At 48.4% G+C, this 20062-nt stretch overlaps 1 protein-coding gene across 3 annotated transcripts in view; it reads left to right on the top strand.

The window, feature by feature from the left end:
- The first annotated feature begins 306 nt into the window (after positions 1-306).
- CFAP77 (cilia and flagella associated protein 77) overlaps positions 307-20062 on the top strand; it is a 125109-nt gene continuing 105353 nt past the window's right edge. Inside the window, exons 1-3 of one of the 3 annotated variants that reach the window (XM_025888505.2) lie at positions 307-337; positions 762-921; positions 1423-1666. In XM_025888505.2, coding sequence (XP_025744290.1) covers positions 1478-1666 — 189 coding nt within the window. In that variant the 5' untranslated portion in view covers positions 307-337; positions 762-921; positions 1423-1477. Of the gene's footprint in view, positions 338-469; positions 491-761; positions 922-1118; positions 1306-1422; positions 1667-20062 lie in introns of those variants that run through there. The other 2 variants (XM_073876722.1, XM_073876723.1) reach the window with 2 other exon arrangements.

The following is a 20062-nucleotide window of genomic DNA, read 5'->3' as shown; positions in this document are numbered from 1 at the left end:
CCATCACCACCCAACAGCTTCTCCAGTCTTGGATGAGCAGTTGGAAGTCTGTCTGGTCTGTTCTGGAAATGCAGTACTGGTGTTGTCCACTGTTGGTCTATAAGGCCTTGAAGTGCAAGTTTGCCGTTGGTGCAACTTGCTCTTGGTGAACCCTGTTACCCAGAGCCTTGTGGGTATTTGCACATTGAATGAAGATGATGAGGGGTGAACAAACCCACAAAAGGCTGAACTAGAAGGAACTAGAGATCATCCAGGCCAGTGGTTCCAAAAGCACTGTGCCAATCTCCTGGGAAGCTTTTAGAACATGCAGATTCCCAACTTGGCATACAGACATCAGGTGCTACTATTATGTCATACTGAGATCCATGGACATGATAATGACACTGTAGTGATGTGAGAATGTCCCCGTTATTGGCAGATAGATACATGCTGAAGCGTTTAGGGTCACATATGATGCTGTCAACAGATACTTTCAAGATGATTCTGCAATGTGTGTCTGTGCATGGTGAACCTAGGTGAAATCTATAGGGGTTTTCACTGTACTCTGTTTTCAACTATTCTATAGTTTAGAACTTTTTCAAAATTTAAAAAAAGTCCAAAGGGGAGGAAGGAGATTTTTTAAAAATACAGATTCCCAGATTCCATTTCCATATTCTAAGTCGGTGGATCTGTATTTTTCCATTTCCCTTCATTCTGTTGCACAAAGTTGGGTACCACTGATCTCATTCAACTCTAGACTCTCCTCCTCACCCATTTCACAGGAGGAAAAACCAAGGACCCAAAAGAGCGACTGATTCAAGATCACCCAAGTGGATTAGCAGTAACATCAGGCCTGGAATGCAGATCTCTATTTCGTCATGAAAAATTTAGCGCTCTAGCCCAGTGTGTGTGTGTGGGGGGGGTGTAGAGGGGAAGAGAATGGTAAGGGGCCGTGAGGGGAGTGGGGTGGGTGGAGGGAGGAATCTTTGCCTAGGAAGTCAAGTGTAGATGGCCTTCTAGAGCCCCGTTGCTTTTAACACAACCTAGTGGCGATTCTTGGTTTTTTTTCATATCTATTTAAGAAAACTCTAAGCAAGTTCACTTTGGTGGCCACCAATAGTTTCAAGAAAGAAAACCGGGCCCCTCGGCTCCGGCGCCGTTGGCGTCCCGTCGCCATGGAGACAGACGGTTCCATTCTTCCTCAAGGGGTGGTCTTGATTTTCTGTCCCTTCCTAACCCGCAGGGCGGTGCCCAGAAGTTGCTCTGAGGAACCAGAGGGGCTTATATAGGGCTTTAGAGCTCCTTAGGAGGAGGGGGCGGCGCGAGGTGGGTGCTCCCCGCTCCGGAGGGGGCCGGGCGTCTGGGGCCCACCCCGGGGCCCCGGGTGGTGCGTCCCGGGACTGGTGGTGGGGCCCCTCCGAGCTCTGCGCCCCCCTCCGCCAGCAGGGAAGCGCGCCCCAGCTAGCCAGCCCGCGGACCTCCTGCACGCAACGTCAGGATGCCAGAGACCCAGAGCTCCCGCCAGGACCCCCGGCGATGGAAGAAGCAGCCGGTGCGCCGCACGGTCAGCCAGATCTGCCCGCCACCGCGGAGGCCCCTGACCGTGGCCGACATCCGACCGGGTATGGAGAACGAGAGGCTGGGAGTCGTGCGGGATTCCATGTTTCAGAACCCGCTCATCGTCAAGGTGAGCCGCCCCCACGCCCGCCGCCCCTCGGCGCTCGCCCCCTCGCTGGGCACCCACGTTGCCGGGCCTTCCACCGCCGAGCCCCGGCCCCATGGGACCCAGCGGACCGAGCGCAGTGTTGGAAGCTCCCGCTCTGGTCCAGACAGATCTGGACCCCTGTGCGGTCTCCTGGGCAGGTCGCGTCGCCTCTCTGCGCCTCAGTTTTCTAATCCTCAAAGTGGGATGATAACGGCGCTCCTTAGAGGGAGTGATGGGGAAGGTTGAATAGGGGCCCCTGGCACAGCGGCTGACACGCGGTGAGCCCGCAGGGTTAGCTGCAGTTGTTCACCCGGGAGCCCGCCAGCGAACCCACAGGGTGACCGACAGGGAACACGCACCCAGACTATGTCCTTACTCGCCAGCTGCCAGCCCTCTCGGGGTGCCGGCTGCCTGCCCTCTTTCCCCTGCGCGCTACAATGCACGCTACGCTGCAGCAAGGGTTCTGTCCCTCTCCTGGAAGCATCACTCCACAAGTTACTTTCCGTCCAGTCATACTCTCATCCAGAATTACAGCCCAAAGAGAAAAGAGCGCGAAACTCTCTGCCCTAGGGGGCTCGCAGGCACGAAGGAGGGAGGGAGCTGCGGTTTCTTAACTAGATCGCCTTCCCATTTATTGCACGCTCCCTCCCTTCAGAGGTTTCGGGACTGGTGATCACCCAACAATGGCGTGGCATCGCCACACCTTCCCGGGGCCACAGGAAGAGTCAAGTTGAGGTTTGGCTCTCGGGGAGCAAGTTTGGTCTGGGAGCAAGTTTGTCTTGTGCCACTGGAGGGCAGTGTGCTTTCAAAAATGCACGCGGTTCCCGGGTGCCAGACGTGCAAGGCCCCGCTGGTAACCATGGATTCGGTAAAAATGTATTTGAACGCCAGGAGCTCATCAGAGCCCAGAGGTTTTCGCTGTTGTTTTGTGGGGTTTTTTTGTTTTGTTTTGTTTTTGTTTTTGTTTGGTTCAGGGAACCGGGGCTTTCTTAACATTGTGCTAGAATTAGCTGAGTTCACTACTCTTATGAAAACATGCACTCTATCCTGTTGCCTTCCCCAAACTTTGTTCCTGGTACTGGCTTATCACACTAGCACTCTTCCATTTAATGTGCTCCTTTTCTTAGCACGTCCCCCCCCCACCAAGTGGAACAAGGTCCTTTATTAATATCTAGGTGAGAAGAGCCACTCTCAGCCGACAGATGGGACAGATGGGGCTCACCATTCTGGGATCGAGGGGAGAATCAAGTCCTTCACCTCTGATCGGCCGCCGCTTTAGTGTTAGGTCATTGCATTCACTCAGGCAGGTACTAGAGGGCCAGTTCCATTCTACTTACATATAAAATAAGCCGCATTATAGAGTTATTCGTATTCTCCCCAGTAAATTAGCAGCATGGGATGCCCACCCCAAGCTATATAAGTTTGACCTTTGAACGATGTGGATTTGATCTTATGCTGGCCCATTTATATGCACATTTAAAAAAATAAATACTGTACTGCAGTACTGTAAATGTTTTTTCTCTTTGATTTTCTTTTGTTGTTGTTTTATTATATTTAAGAAATTTTAATTTAAATCCAATTAATTAACATATAATGTATTATTGGTTTCAGAGGTAGAGGTCAGTGATTCATCAGTGTTATATAATGCCAGTGCTCATTACATCATGTGCCCTCCTTAATGTCCATCTTCTTTGATTTTCTTAATAACATAATTTTTCCCTCTCGCTTACTTTATTGTAAGAATACAGTGTATAGATAACAAATATGTGTTAACTGACTGTTGGCTATAAGGCTTCTGCTCAACAGTAGGCTGATAGTAGTTAAGTTTGGGGGGAGTAAAGAGTTATAGTGGTGGGGTACTTGGCTGGTTCAGTCAGTAGAGCGTGTGACTCTTGATCTTGGGGTGGTGAGTCCAAGCCCCACGTTGGGCGTAGAGCTTACTTAAAAAAAAGTTATAGTGGAGTTTCAAGTAGTTGGGAGTCAGCACCCCTAACCCTCTGCCTTGTCCAGGGGTCAACTGTCTTTACATATACACACACATATACATACGTACATACCGATAGGTATATGCATATGTGTACACGTGCGTGTATTACACATACACGTACATTTTATATTTACAAGTACACACATACACACACATGCATATATGTATACTATATAAGTAATATACACGTATGAGTGAAAACCTCCCCTCTTTCCTGTTGCTCATCCTATATATCAAGAAGGACAATATTTGGCCTCTGGATGGCACTAGCTGAACAGCTTCCAGAATGAATTCAATTCCCCAATTCCTGAACCTGCACTTCAGGGTTGGAAGATGTGCAGATGACTGACCCACAGCCGGGAGGGGGGTTCTGTCTTCAAGGCATGAGAAGAAGAGCAGGACCGCCCTGGCCAGGTGGTGAGCCAACCTGAGCAGCAGGGGGCCGCTTTCAGGCACACTCTGGTGATGGTGCCTAGCTCTTCTCGGGTCAGGGACAGCTAGCCTTTCCTCCTTCCTTTCCTCCCTCCAGTTCTTGATGGGCTCTAAGCTCCTTTCTGTAGCAGTTAAGATTATGTTCCCATTTCAATATTTACCACCGCTACAAGATTTTCTACCAAAACCTGGCCTAACTAAAAGCTGCAGAGACATTGAGAGCAAGACAGAGCCTTGACTGTTACCTTTTCCAGACCCCTCCTTACAGATGGGTACACTGAGGCCATCTGTCGTGGGCTCTTTGCACAAGGTTGTGCCAGAGCCTGGGTCAGAAGCTACGTTCACTGGCTCACAGCCCAGCATTGTTTTCCCACTCCAAACAGCTTCCTGTATTTAAATGAAATTTAAATTATGAAAGCACTTTGGGATTTTCGGCTTTAAAGCAAAAAAGATTGGAAAGCATTCAAGATTGTGGAGCCTTTAAAAATTATTTTTTTAATATGTTGTTGGGATTCTGTTGATGCTCATCTTGTGGATTTCTTCACTGTGGTATCCTGGGGCACAAGCCCACGTTTCCAGACCCCCATGTGCGTGTGTACCTTCTCGTGTGTGGCAGAGGTGGGAGTGCCCTCTCCCAAGGGTGTCTTTAAGAGGATGCGGATGAAGTATATTTTGGTCTTGTCTAAGTCTGAACCTGAAGGTTGCATCTATATGGAAAAATCTACCACCCTAGAAATAGTCATTGATTCCACCCTATGGGGGGGGGGGTTGTTGCTCAAATTGTTTTCTCCAGTGAAGAAGATCAGGATTTGTTTAATTTAAAATGCAGACACACAGTCTGAACAAACCCAACACTGCTATTTCACACCCATGGAATTTACCAGGACGTATACACATCAGTTACTCAAGAATGTGTCTGCAAGATGCCACACAGTAACCAAGTGAAAAGTGAAAAACTCAGACATCCAAGCAGGTATTTTATCTACAAATGCTCGACAACTCCTTGCCTCATTTAAAATCAAGCCCACTGGTTATTAGTGGGACTGATCAGATCAACTGGGTGTTTAATGTGGCTGCAAAAAGAGGTAAATATTTTCCATTAGAAAGGGCTTCTACTCTATTGTATAAAGTGACGTGCAGTTAGCCGGTTTTCCTTCAAATGTGACTCTCTGGGAAGAATATAAAATTAGAGAAAGGACCAAGCTTCTTTCTGCTTGATTCCCATTCCCTCAGAATTCTGTGACTCAACATAGGATCCTGCTACAATAGCCTTCAAGGCTCCTTCAAAGAAGCTGTCAGGATGCACCCTGCCTGCCATCGAAACTCAGCTGATATCCTGTCAATACAATTATAGGGGAGAGACTGCCTGGTTTGCTCCCCTGACAGCCTTGAATCCTCCGTCACCCTGGAGAGGCAGGCAATGTACAGGGGTGGAATTTATTGAATCGAGCACCCTTAGAAAGTGCACATGATCATGGCACCCAATTTTTTTTTCATAATTTATTACTGACTTTGTTTTTCTGTGGGGGTTTGTGTCACTAAGAAATGCATGCATTTGTGAAATAGAGTTGTAAAATCACATCATTTGGGGCTGGAAGGAGGCTTACAGACATCCAGTCCATTTTTTTTTTCTTTTTGAGGATGTTAAGGCCCAGGGAGAGGAAGAGACTCATCCAAGGTGCCCTTTGACTTGGTCACAGAAGTGGGATGAGATTCATGTCTCCTGACTTCCAGCCCCGTGCTCTTCTGGTCACATTATGTAACCAATTAATTAATGACAACCCAGATTGGTTACTTCTATACGGCAGGCAGTCGAAAAATGTTCACAAAGGAATCTGATTCCAATATCATTTTCCTCAACATTCCTTCCAATGTGAGCTCTACTAATTTCCCGGGATTTGTGGACAGCCAAGAAGTGTTTATTGAATGGTTTCTATGGGCCCAGCACCATCCTAAGCTCTCTTGGGCGGTGGGGGTGGGGGATGCATAGGAACAAGTTCAGATCTCGGCCCTCACCCTGCCCACAAGCCACAAGGAGTTAACTGTTTGGCTGGGGAGACGGAGCGTATATGTATATATTGCTTAGCACAGCACCTGCCTTAAAGCAAGCTCTCAGGAAATTAGCTCTTACTGTTGCACACAAACACACACATAGGCACCCACATGCATAATAGGATAAGCAATGCCATGGGTCACTCCTTGCAAGTTTCAAGGGCAGTGCACCAGCCAGAGGGTCCAGATTTAGGGGAAGGAAGGCCTGAGCAGGACTCCATGTGCTTTATGAAGGAACAGACCTGGAACTGGACCTTGAAGGGTGGAGAGTTAGATTCTGATCAGGGGCGGACTAGGAAAATCTCAGCCCTCTGGGGCCAAATGATTTCATCCTCCTTATATCCTAAGTGTTCAAAAGTTTCCACCTCAAATGGAGTTCTGGTTTTTCGAGACTAGGTGCCGCTGCTGGGATCATTATCATCACGAGGAAGCATTTATTTAGAGCCAGTGTGTGCAAATTGGATGCTCTACAAAATTAGGCAACCACACCATGCCCACTAATGGCTTAGCGTCCCTAATAAATCTTGATGCTGGTGAACATAAATGCCTCGAGACAAACGCAAAGAAGGCAGGCAGACAAACACACAGTTGTACAAATATCCCAGCGTGGGTCAGTATTTTTATTACGTTTGAGTAAAATCTGAAAATGTTACACTCGGTTTTATCTGTTGAAGAGAATATACCTCTGATTGCTCAGATCCTTCTACGTTCCATTACGATGTAAAAGGAGAAAATAAAATGTTACGAGGGGGATGAAGGACTGAGCTGCCCATTCTAAGGGCCCCTCTCGACTAGCCAGTAGGTAGGGTTCATTTCTCCAGGGAAAGCCATGGGTTTCTCTCTCTCTTGGTCCTTTGTACATTTTCCTTCTTTTTAAATCAAAGCCTCCCCCTTTCTGGTGCCCAGTCACATCGTTTGGGGAGCAGGGGCTGAAGCAGTGAACTAATCTTGCTCAGCCTCCGGCCCTTTCAGAAAGCCAAGTTGCTCCCTCATAAGCTTTTCACCAGCCCCCGGAGTGGATGCCCCAATGGAGGAGCCCACCTTCCTCCGTCCCTCTGGAGAAGGGGTGCTTTGGCTCTGGAATGTTAATGCAAATAAACCCTTGGAATTGGGGTTCCTCTGGTGTGAACCCATCCACCTTCTGATTATGTGGCTCTCAGAACACTGCAACGTGGTGGGAAGGCCAGTCCCTCAGGAAGAGTTCTGAATCCACGGTGAGCAAGTCAGCAGTCGCTTCCAGCACCTTCCAGAATCTTCCAGGCTCAAGTGTTGTTCATTGTATAATTCAGGCAGCTTCTCCTTTATTTGAAAGACAAGGTGTTCTTGATTTACAACTGGTCCTGTGGACAAAATTTCCAATCCCTGTTTTCTATTGGAGTGGTTTTCAAGCTGTTCGGTGGTCTCCAGAAGCCTGGGATTCCCCATAAAATGTCTTGGTCACACTGTTCTCGAGAAAATGTATCTTTAACTGTTCAAAAAGTGTAATGAAAAGGAAGCTCAGTTAAATGTGTTCTATATGAAATGCTTGCACTGGGGACCACCAACTCATTAGCAATGAAGTTGACTAGTTTGGGGGCTATCAGTTCTGTGTTTGTGCTGGAACTACGGTGGATATGTCACAGACAGGGAAGATTGTAACCAAGCACAGATCATTCTGGACTCTCAGGCTGGACAAATCCATTCGTGCGGGACGGTGTGCACAGCTCTGCCATGGCCCCTGGGAACTGGGCTCTGTTCAAACTCAGACCCATTGCTCCTGCTTCAGAACCTTCTGGCTGGTCAGGCCAAAGCAAGGGGATGCACAACACAGTCTCAATCACACTGTGTTGTGGTTGGTTTTAGTGTATATTGTAAATGTTGTGTGCTTCTTGTCCGACTTTTGTATTTGTAAAAAAAAAAAAAAAATGAGAGCATTTGTTGTCATTGGTAACAATTCAACTCTCCATGAAATTGCTCCTTGACTCTCCTTTCAAGCTCCTGAGTCAATGAAGACTGTTAACACAATTCCGGGCTGTAGATTTTGTTCTCCTACAATCACACACACAGACAAATGTAGTCATAACCAGGCAGATGTGCCACACCCCAGACGGCAGCCTTGGGATCCAGGCAGATCCAAGGGTGAGCTCTGTCTCAGCCATTTTCTTGGGAAGGTTCCTTACCTTTGAGCCTCAGCTTCCTGTCTGTAAAATGGGTGATAGTAGCTGACAGGGAGAGGACAGGTATGCTGGGCGCAGGCGTGCCCACTTTTGTTACTTTTCTGTTATTCCGATATTTGTGTTCCTTCGTGTTCTCATCCATCAACTTTTAAGTACATGTTGTAAATCCGAACTTATAAAATAAATTTATGAGACAAATCTGCCCAAGTGCTGCTTTGTTTCTACTTCGTGCTCTTGTTGAAAATAGTGCGGCCCACAGATGGCAGCCACACTTGCCACGGTGAGAATTTCATAGTGTATATAATTGTCAAATCACTATGTTGTATGCCTGAAACCGATATGATATTTTACGTCAACTCTACTTCCATAAAAGAAAAATACCGTCATCCACCTCGTCTCAAGTTTCTTGCAATTGTGCACCCTGGCGCTGGTGAGTGCGCCCTGGCTGAGGGTGAGAACAATCTGGTTTCTAGCTCTCTTGAGGGTCCTTGGGCAAGTGGCTTAAGTTCTGAGCCTCAGTTTCCTTCTCTGTAAAATATGGGTGCTGATACCTACCTTGTCGACTTGTCAAGGATGCAACGAAGACTGATTTAAATGAGATGCTATCTTACGGAACACACAGTGACCTTCTGGAATCAGACCAGGGCTTCTCAACTGAGGCAGGAGGTGCTTCTGCTCCCCAAGGAACATCTGGTCATGTTTAGAGGCCTTCTTGGTTATCACCACTGGGCTGGGAGTGCTATGGGCATCGAGTGGGCAAAAGTCAGTGATGCTGCTCAGCATCCTCTCCTGCACCTCCAACCCCCACAGCAGGGAAGCATCTGGTCCCAAATGTCAACAGTGCTGAGGGTGAAGAACCCTGAATCAGAGACTGACCACCTGGAGAATTCATGGTGAGCTCCCGCATGGTCCAAGGGCTTTTGAAACCCAATACAAAGACTGTAGAAATGAGACTGTTCTATTATAATTGCTTCTCTCTCCCTTGTTTGCCTTTGTTTCCCCTCCCACACATTTTATGGCAATTTTATTTTATTTATTCATTTATTTTGGAGAGAGGGAGTGAGAGCATGAGCGGGGGGGGAGGAAGGGTGGACAGAGGGAGAGGGAGAGAGAGAGTCTTAAGCAGGCTCCACGCCAAGTGTGGAGCTGGATGTGGGGCTCGATCTTACAACTCTGAGATCATGACCTGAGCTGAAATCAAGAGTTGGATGCTCAACCAACTGAGCCACCCAGGTGCCCCATTTTATGACAATTTTAAATCCCCCTCCCCTTTCCCTCAGTGATAGCTTCCAAAAGTTTGCTGGCTTTTGTCTGGGGCCTATCTCCAGCTTTACCCATGGTAGTTAAAAAAAAAATAAAAGGCATTTCCAAAAATCCATGCAGTATGGCTCAGTAATTCATCAGATAAACTAATTGGCATGGGGGCCGGTTTGTTGAGCAACCATGGACTACCACACAAGCTTTGTTTCCCTGGTGCACCACCTTCCTAGGGTTTGGTTTGGTTGGGTTTTTCTCAGCATAAACTCATCTAGGATTTTAAACAGAATTGATCTGGTACACCAGAAATTAAGCTCAGGGTGGGCCAGAGCCCCGTCATAGCATAGCCCTTATGCCTCATTGTGGCACAAAGTACAGCGTTTCAGGGAAGCAAATAAATGTGCTTTATAAAGAAAACAGCTGTATTTTTCCATCCAATAATTTAAAGGCACGTCAGCGTTTGGTCAAGAAACTGACTCACAGGGGGTCAATGAGCAGAGGGGTCAACATGCATACCACGTGGGGTGGTGGGGACAGCCACCAGTCAAAACCATTGTAGAAAACACATAATGAGCCCAAGAGAAGGACTTTTGACCTTTTATACGAACCAAACTATACATATCTGGAAGACCAATGAACCCAGAAGCATACATGACACATTTCTTTGCCTGGATCAAAATCTTTTGTGTTGGTCCAGAGGAATGAAAGTGGAGATTCAGAAAGTCTTGGATTCCAGGGTCTGGCATCAGTGAAAGGCCACGCCTTGGTCATGTGGCCCAGCATCACGTCGAAGCGCCATGGTACCAGAGAAAAAGCCCTAGTGAGCTCGGATGCCACAGCTCCCCCCCAGCAGTGGGGCCGCCCAACAAGACATTGAGAGGTGACTGTTTTAAAAAAAATGTTATTGTTAAGTCATCTCTACACCCAATGTGGGGCTTGAACCTACAATCCTGAGATCAAGAGTCGCCTGCTCCACCAACTGAACCAACCAGGCACCCCGAGAGAGGGGATCTTTAGGCTATCACATTTCAGTTGAGGGGATTAGAAAATTTGCTGGCAACTTTGTCAGGCAACCTAACTGGACAGTAGTGAGTTTGTCTTTGCCACACTCAAATGCCAATTTAATGTTCCCATTATGTAGAATTGCATTCATTTCCCCCTTCTGCCCCCCAGTGGGTCTTTCAGGACAGAGACGTTGGCTTGCTTATTTATTGGTTTGTTTGCTCGTTTATTCGCTTATTTTTTAGTGTGTATCTGAGACTGTTAACAGGCCCATCAATCACTGAGCAAAAATTTAGTAAGCCCCTACTGTGTGCAGGGCGCTGGTGAAAACGTAAGAAGTTTGAGGATTTGTTTCCAAGAAGTTTATGGTCTGGTGAGGGGTGAACCAGACTTTGCACACCACAACCCGTAATAAAAGTTACTAAAGGCAAAGGAGAGGTGAGGGTGAGGTGAGCCATATATCAGAGCTTGTGCATCTGGGCCGGGGCTGTGGGCCAGGCTGGGCGCTGGGGCGTGCCGGGACAGGAGGGGGACCCGGAACGGGGCTGGCCTGAGCAAAGGCACAGGGTCTGGAAATGGGCAAGGTGTCTTCGTTAAGAACGAACAACTGTAGGATCAGTATGAGGAAAGAAGCAGGAGATACCTTCATTTACTCGATGCTTGAATTGAGAGACACTTTTGAGCACCTACAGTGCACCAGGCTCAGAGCTAGGCACCCAGGATGTGGGGGTAAACTGACCTGGAGATAGGCGATGCCCTCCAAGAGCTTATAATCTAGTAAGCAGAAACAGCCAGAAAAACAAACAGCTAAGTGGGACCCATGCAGGGACAGCCATCCTCCGGATGGGATCCTGGCTCAGTGCTGAGGGCAGCACCTGGGTGGGGGAGGCAAGGGAATGTCTCAGGCTTGAGTGGCTGGAGCCGAATCGTCACACAAAGGTTGGTAAGTGTGTGTAGGGAGCTGGGGGGCTAGGGAGAGGTGGGCCCAGGTTTTGTATGGCCTGCAGCTGATGCCCTTTTGAGATCCCTCTTTAAGGAACAGATAAATAGTGTTGGGAATTACGTCCAAGGCCTTGGATGGGGCCACGTGCAAGGAAGCAACCCTGAAGCTAAAGTTTCATTAACTTTAGGGTAAATCCAACTTTGATGGTGGGGTGGCGGGGGTGTGTGTGTGCAGCTTTCTAGGAAAAGGCGTGGCATGTTGAAAGGGGCCTGGGGGAAGAATGTGCAGACGACCAGATCTGAGAGTCCTTGGTTCTGGTTACGGGTCATGCATTCATTCTGTAAGCACTGCACCAGGCACACCAGCCCCAGGACCACGGTGACGAACTCTCAGTCTCTTGTTGACCCTGAAACCTTGGGAGGGTCTCAGCCTCGGTCCTACACACCTGAGTGGCTTCTCCTCTGAGAATTACCCTAAGCTGACCTTTCATTTGCTTATTTGACCATTTGCAAAATGTTTATGGATGGGCGGGTAGGTGCCAGTCCATAGCTGGGCCTTGAGGGTACCTTGGTGGGCAGGAGAGCCTTCATTTCTGTCTATGGGCCGCTTGCAAGACCTGCTGAAGACAGACAATAAGGCAACTATCCCAGACCTATGGAGAAGCATCGCAGGGGAGGCGAGGGCGCTAAAGGGGGTCAACCAGGAGGCTAGGGGAGGTCTACTCTGAGGACGTGACATTGTAGCCCGACCTTCAGAACTGGGTAGAGGCTGTCAGTTAAGAGGTGCTGGGGGCAGAGTGTGCGTGTATTCATGGGTGGGCCATCAGTGGAGACCATTCCATGCAAAATAAGAGGTTTAGTGCCTCCACGGCAAGGAGGCAGTTGGAACTGCAGTGAAGTGTCAGGGGAGAAGTCCTGAAGGGAGGCTGGGCAGGGAGTGAGGCCGGATCTGGCAGGGCCTCCAGTCAGGCCGTGAGACCTGTGGGGGCCAAAGTGAGTGGATAAACGGGACAGGGCACAGAGGGCTGAGAGTCCACAGTGGGGCCGCGGTGTCAGCTCCCCTCTCCCTGCACTAAGGGGGACACAGGCCAAACAGGGGTGGAGCCCCACTGGGGTGCTGTGGTTTGACTGGAGGAAGCCAGGGGGCGCCCTCCGCTATCCTCTGAGTCCCCTACCAGGCCTCGGTGTGGCCGCGACTGACGGGGCTGGTGGCTGGGGTTAGCGACTGCGATTTGTTTACTTTCTGCAAATTAAAGAAGCCCCCCTCCCCCAGTCTGTCAGGCTCCGAATTTCCACCGAGCCCTTGGAGGGAACCTGCTGGAGGGCTACCAAGGGTCCCCCAGGGGCGAGTGCTGGGCTTCGCGGCTGCCTCCGAAAGCTTTATAAACTGTCACTGAAGATTTTGCTCACTTTGGAGGCACCCAGTGGGCATACATTTGAGGTTTGAGCAAGTCTTTTAAAAACTCCCCTTCTAAGAGGAAAGCGTCTGTCCGGCGTTTCTGAAAGCTCCATCTTTTCTTAGGCAGCCGCTTGCTTCTTTCCGCGGATCCTCCCTGAGTCTCCTGGCAGGATGCTCCTGGGCCTGACCTCTCTGGAGCGGCAGTGGGAGGACGCTGAGCCCTGGGGTCTGGGTTCCCAGGAAGCTCCTGGCTGCAGCCACATTTGGCCAGCAGTGACCCCCCCCCGGTTCACGGTGCCAGCTGACGGCAGGCCCCCTCCACAGAGCCCTTCTCAGGCACCATCTTCTCGAAGTCTCTGCAACAGTCCTAAGAGATGGGAATGCTGGCCTTCCATTTTACAGATGGGGACGCTGAGGCTTAAAGAGGTCACACACGTTGCCCATGGTCATCCAGCCGATGCAGAGGAGGTGCCGGGCTTCGAGCCCGGGCTCTGACTCCGCCACGGCCCGTGGTCATAACCACTGCACAGATCAGAACTTGGTGGCCATGGACGGCACTTTTTGTTGGGTACCTACCAAGTGCCAGCCTCCTGCAGACAGGATCTCAACTCTGCAAGGTCATCTTTGGAGCTCAGAAAGACTCAGGAGCATGCCCAAGGTCATGCAAAGGGTCAATGGCAGAGGAGGGGCTGGTGCCGTGGCCTTGTGAGTCCACAGCTTGTCATGGTCCTTCTATGTTGTGCTGCATTGTCCATTACCTGGGAGGAAGAATCCAGTTCATCTTCGTCATCAAATCTACATAGATCCAGGGGCACCTGAGTGGCTCAGTGGGCTAAGCGTTTGCCTTCGGCTCAGGTCATGATCTCAGGCTCCTAGGATAGAGCTCCACATGGGGCTCCCTGCTCAGTGGGGAGCCTGCTTCTCTCTCTCTCTCTCTCTCAAATATATACATAGAATATTTAAAAAAAAAAATCTACGTAGATCTGAAGGGTCAACCTCACCCCGAGTGTGCTTGCTGTTCTCGAGGAGCGTGTAGTCTAGCTGGGGACCTGCACACACCTAGAAGTGGCTGCAAGAGGCTGAAATCAGGAGGGCCAGGGGGGTGGCCCAGACGCAGAAGGCTGTTAACAGAGTTGGTTAGGAAGAGGAGAGGGTCCCCAGCCTGGAGCGGCCTCAGGACTGAGCAGCACTCAGTGGGGCTGAGATGAGGGAAAGTCATTTTAGATGTAGAAAGGGCCAGGCGAGGTGAGAAATGGGACACCCTGAGCTTGAGTGTGTTTGGAGGGAAAGTCTGGAGCAAGCTTAATGTGCGGAAGACAGAGACAGTCAGGAGACTGCGCTCTGGGTGAACGCATGGTTTCAAGAAGAGGCAAGCCCGAAGAGGAAAGACGCGTGGATACCTTGCTTGGCACAGAAGTCTGGAGTTTAGGTTATTCTTAACGTGCGCACCTACCTACTAGCAGGCTGGGGGACAACTGGCATCCAGGCTGACCAGAACCGCCTCCCCCTTTCAAAGGGAAGGCGCCCCCTCCTCTGCCCCCACCCATCACCCCGTCCCCTCCCCGCCTCCCTAATCGGGGAGAGCAAATTGTTATCAGATTAGCGCCCGCAATGAAAAGCACAGTCCTGCGCCCTCACCCTCCCAGTTAGTTAGCATTTAGATAGACTGGGACAGGGGCCCACACAATAGGCATCAAAGCCCTCTAGGGCGGCGGGAGGGATTAATTTTCTTTAACCAACAGGCCTGATCTGGCCTAACTCATTACCTTGCCTTGTCAGTGTGGATGTTAGATTCGATTGAAGATTATACCATTTAGGTCTGTCTCTTGTTTTCCACCGAAACTGGGTTGGGGGGGGGGCCGGGGGGGTTACTATTGAGTTGCACATGCTCACGTAGCCCGCGTCAATACTCAGCGGCCTGAGGTTCTAATTCTGCTTCATTTAAACTTCATCAACTTTTCCAATCAAGTGGAAGGATCCGAAATGGGCTCTGTGAGCAGAAAGGCCCCGCTTCCCTTTGTCAGATAATTTATTCTGTTTTCTCTCCCCTCCCAGCCTTGCTCTCTTTCTCTCTCCAGCCTCGCTCCATTTCTCTCTCCCCCCTCCTCACCCCGGTGCTGAAAATGAGATTTACAGTATTTAAATGACTATGATAATCAATCTAGGGACCCGGAGCTGAGATTGAGGTTAATTATTCTTAGCAGAACAAAGAAGCGTGATGCCTTTGGGGACGCAGAGGTGCAATCTGGGTTTCTTGCCTGTGTTTTCTTTCCCCCTGAAATTGCAGTTTTAGGAGTCTTTTCTTGTTCCTAACTAGGCGCCGAGTGTGATGCTGAGCGTCGGCAGCCCCTAAGAGAGCAGAAATGTAATTTTGAGCTGATAAACAGCTAACGGCCTTCAATCAACAATTTTAATAGGAAAAAAAAAGTCACTTATATGGTATGAGTACAGATCTAATGAAAGGGTGATCATTTACCTTATTTATTTTTAAACACGCTAGGAATAATTTCCCACTGTGTTAGAACTAGTAATTACAGCTGCACGGTGCACCTGTAAACTTTTGAATGAGGAGCCTTGTCACTCAGGTGGTCTTCTCCCTGGCAGCTTTTGCTGCTATAAAAGTTGAAATTTTGTCATGTTTTGGCTAATTGGAAACAGGGTCATTATAGCATTGAAACTCTACATGAAAGTGACTTGTTCAATTGTTACCTGAAGCATTCACAAGGTGGGCAGTCATCCTGCTGGTGCCTACCCCCCCACTCCAGCTTCTAAAACAGAGAGAATCAAAAATATGTATATTTCTTTGTCTCCCTCTGCTATCTTGTCAGAGCTGTTTTACATGCTGCCACCCAATGTTATCTTTTATTTGTGTCAGGAGAAAGGATTTGACAAGTTCAGTATACAATGTTCATTTGGCAAGGCAAATTTTTCATACCAATTTTGAGTAGGAAATGAAACTATCTTTCAACGGAATGAGCAACATCATTTTTGGACAGACTTATTATGAGAGAGAGGATTGCAGAACTTTATTTCCTCGCACGATCCTGAAAAGTCGAATCCATTTTTTTCGAAAGGAGGATTCGGTTTCCACACGCCACCCTAGTTGGGGGAAATGAGAAAGGCCCGTAATGTCTTCAAAGAGGGATGCTTACTCATATTCCCCTCGCTGCTCCCCACAAGTTATTAACAGGCTAGAATAAATTGCTCGTCTTCTATATTATAATGACTTTGTTTCAGGCCCTTTAAACTGTGGGTGAGTCCCTGACAGTTCTCTGCATTTGCAAAACAAAATATTTAATAACCACCATCGTAGGAAAGAGCAGCAAAGACCACAAACAATCCGATTTGTGGAGAGTGAAGGCCCCCCCACCTCCCCATCCACCTGCCATCACTGTTTACCTAAAAAAGAAGACTCTCTCACCCTCTGTGCTACCAAATTCATTTGGGGCAGTGGTTTATGGTGACATTTTTCTTTCTTAAAGCAAATATTGACTCACCGTGGGGAAATTAAAACTCCATTAGGCATTGCTACATTGTACAGCAGGGCTGCATTACCACAGCCAAGCTACTATTAATTGGTTTCTTCCTCAGGAATAATTCAGGGCGGGCCGAGGCAAAGCGGAAAGAGAAGATGGATCGGAACCATAATTTCTTAAAATGACACCCATCTAAATCAGCCCAGGTGATCATTATGGGGTTATTAATCTAAATATAAAGAAGATGCCACCTAATAACATAATGAATTTATCAGTGCAAAAAGCCCGCAGCCGAGTTATTTCCAGGCTGGGGAGAATACATTTCAAGCCGCACTTGGGCCAGTCTCGGCCAGGTTTGGGCAACTCAGGACTGCCTTCCCTGGGCACGAGCAGCCTGATTCCCCTATTTGGGCTGTAAGAGGTTTTTCTTTCCTGAGATAAGATTCCCCTTCTAGCCCATTCATTGCGTCCTTCCCAATGCGAATGTGCTGCTTTTCTGCAGCCACCCATTCTCTCTCTGGCCCCCAGCTCTCCCTGTGCTGCCCCACCCCATGCCCCTGCCCCATCAGGACTGCTCTGCTCGTTCTTGGGGCTGGTGATTTTGCCCTCTGCTTGAGTTGGCTAGGGCTGCTGTGACAAATGACCTCAATGTGGGTGGTGGTTATTTATTGCCGCCCAGGCCCAGAAGCTAGAAGTCCAAGATCAAGGTGTTGGCAGGGCTGGCTCCTTCTGAGGGCTGGGAGAGAAGGATGTATGGCAAGCCTCCCTCTCTGGCTTGTAGATGGCCGTGTCCATATTCACATGGCATTCTCCCTGCGTATGTATTTATGTCCATATTTCCCCTTTTTATAAGGACACCAGTCCTATTGCATTGGGGGCCCACTCTATTCCATTATCACCTCATCCTCATGAATTACCTTTGAAATGACCCTATGGCCAGATCAGGTCACACGTTGAGGTACTTGGGGTTAGGACATTGACAGGTGACTGCTTTGGGCTTGGGTCCTGGTCCTTGGTCCATGAGTTGTGGTAAGGATAATGGGGCTACCTGTAGGGAGGCATCCTTCATGTTGGACTTGAGGCTGCCGTCCCGATGAGGGCTGTGGATGCGGCAAACATTTAGAGCTCCATGGTTCCCCTCCATGGGGTGTGGACCACTCATAGGATAAGCAATCACATATGTTCTTGTGCCATCTACGGTACTTTTGCCTTGTTGGTATTTAATGCTTAAGCATAACTAACTTGGGTCACCAACCAACCACAAAATACTCTTGGAGGGCAGATTCCACAGAATGCTCGTTTTTATCTTCCACAGATCTATTTATTCATCTAACCATCCATCCATCTGCTCACCCATCCATCCATGCATTCATCCATCTTCTGTTTTAGGCAACAAATACCTTAGTATTTACTAAATTTCCAATATACGTGCCTGGCACTGGGCTAGGCATTAGAGAAAGATTGATGAACAAAATTTGACATGATCATTACTCTCTGAAGCCTTCCAGTCTAATTGGGCAGATGAGCATTAATCAAAACATCATGAATAAGCGTGAGATTTCAAGTGTGGTGAGAGCCAAGGAGGAGAAGCTTCTGGGGCATCCGGGGGGCTTCACGTGGGCAGGGGGCCACGGAAGTCTACTTGGATAAAATGAAGACTGAGCTGGGATTTGAATTAACCAGGGGAAGAATGTGTGTGTATGGGACAGGTTTAGGGGTGGGGTGAAGGGGAAAGACAAGGGCATTCCAGCCACGTAGGAGAGCATGTGCAAAGAGCCTGTGGTGGAGAGAGTATGGGGATTCAAGGCACTGAAATAAGGCCAGAGTGGCTGGGACGTGGGGATGGGAGAGAGTGGTGTGAGGCAGGGATCATGCAGATCCTTAGCAGAGGCCACTCAGGGAGTTTGACCTGTAGCCCAAGAGTAATAGAAGTCAGTGAAGTCCCTGACTGGCTGCAGAGGGACACAGTCAGATTGGCATTGGAAAGATCCTCTGGCTACAGAGCATAGATTGGAGTGCCCAGGGTGGCCGTGAGGAGATAGATTAGGGGGCTTATGGAGTAATGCAGGAAGGAGAGAGGCTGAGCCAACTTGATTGCTCCAAAAGCAAGCATCTCAGTCCCTGACTGTTGCCCCAGAGCCACTCCCCTTTTCTGTGTGTTTGATCTGGTCCAGGCATTTTCCTGAAAACTCCCTGGTTCCATAGCAGTCCTCTCCTACACAGAGTTCTAGTGGTCATTTCCTCTGGTTTTGCCTTTCTATATGTCTGGTCCTGTCTGATCTGGATCATTTGGAAATTTCTCAAAGTTTCTGGTTCACTGATGGAGCACTTTCTTGTTTTCTTACACTATATTGGACTTTTTCCTTTTGAAAAATACTTTCTTTTTTTTTTTCATGGTATTTTGGGAGGGTGCGAAGGTAGACATCTGTCCTCAGTTCACCATTTTGAGCCAATCTCCTCATTTCTCCTTCCTAAGATTTTGTAAGCATTACATCTCATGATGTGCTACTAGGAGCATTCCAAATCATAGCCTAAGGATAATTATGTTGATCTTAAAAAAAAAAAGTTTTAGGGGCGCCTGGGTGGCTCAGTCGGTTAAGCGGCTGCCTTCGGCTCAGGTCATGATCCCAGGGTCCTGGGATCGAGCCCCATGTCCGGCTCCCTGCTCAGCAGAGAGCCTGCTTCTCCCTCTCCCTCTGCCTGCCACTCTGCCTACTTGTGCTCTCTCTCTCTCTGTCAAATAAATAAATAAAATCTTTAAAAAAAAAAAAGTTTTAGAAGCTACCTTAGCATCTACCTATAAGTTAAATATAACAAAGAATGTTTCCATTTTTTCCCAATGACTAGAGCTACCCTATGAACTGGAAACCACTTCCTCGTGATCTGAAGAAAAACCCTTCTGTCCTAACTCTTCCTACCAGACTGCTAAGGTACTAGAAAATCTCAACAGAATCCCTCCTCTTATTTGAGGCAGCTGGGAATTCCGTGGATATGTCCAGAGGGGGAGACACCATATTAAGCCATTTTACACAACAGAACACTTGCTCCTCCTCTGGTCATGGTGAGTAAGCTCCTCTCAGACCAACCCTCCCAGAGGGAACATCTAATAAACTCTGGATAAGATTTAAAAAACCAACCAACCAACCAACCAACCCCCCCCAAAAAAAAACCCCAACTACCCGAAGGTTCTGGGAAGGGAACGAACATAGGTGGATACAGAAGCCAGAAGAAGATGCTGACCCATGGAAGAAGAGAAAAGCAGGAAGTGCTTCTCCCATTTGGTAAATGGTTTTTAGTGAAATGCCAGGCTTCCATCAGTGCTGCACACAGTATCTAGAATTTGGATAGAAACCTGTGGTTCTATCCAACCTGTGGTTGAAGAACCAGAAGATGGAGTTTGAGCAAACCACAGTCACTAGGGAAATGAAGGAAGAATCCAGGAAAAGAGAGAACCAGAGAAGAGAAGTCCAAATTCAGTATATAACTCTGCCTAGGTCTCTGTAAGATCCCTGAACCACATATGGGTGGGACAGACTTTTAAAAGTTCAACCAAGGCTAAAATAAGTGAACTTGGATTTGGGCTGCTGCCCTTCACAGAAGACAGAATTTTTAGTTTGAGTTCAATCAAGTTAGCCACTTGTAAACAAAATGAAACAGAACAAAAAATTCCTAGGA

The sequence above is a fragment of the Callorhinus ursinus genome, unplaced genomic scaffold (genome assembly GCF_003265705.2).
Source record: "Callorhinus ursinus isolate GAN/ISIS: 27379988/994484 unplaced genomic scaffold, GSC_fseal_2.0 scaffold24, whole genome shotgun sequence".
NCBI lineage: Eukaryota > Metazoa > Chordata > Mammalia > Carnivora > Otariidae > Callorhinus > Callorhinus ursinus.
The sequence above is the reverse complement of the archived record's forward strand: the minus strand, read 5'-3'. Positions and strand labels throughout refer to the sequence as shown.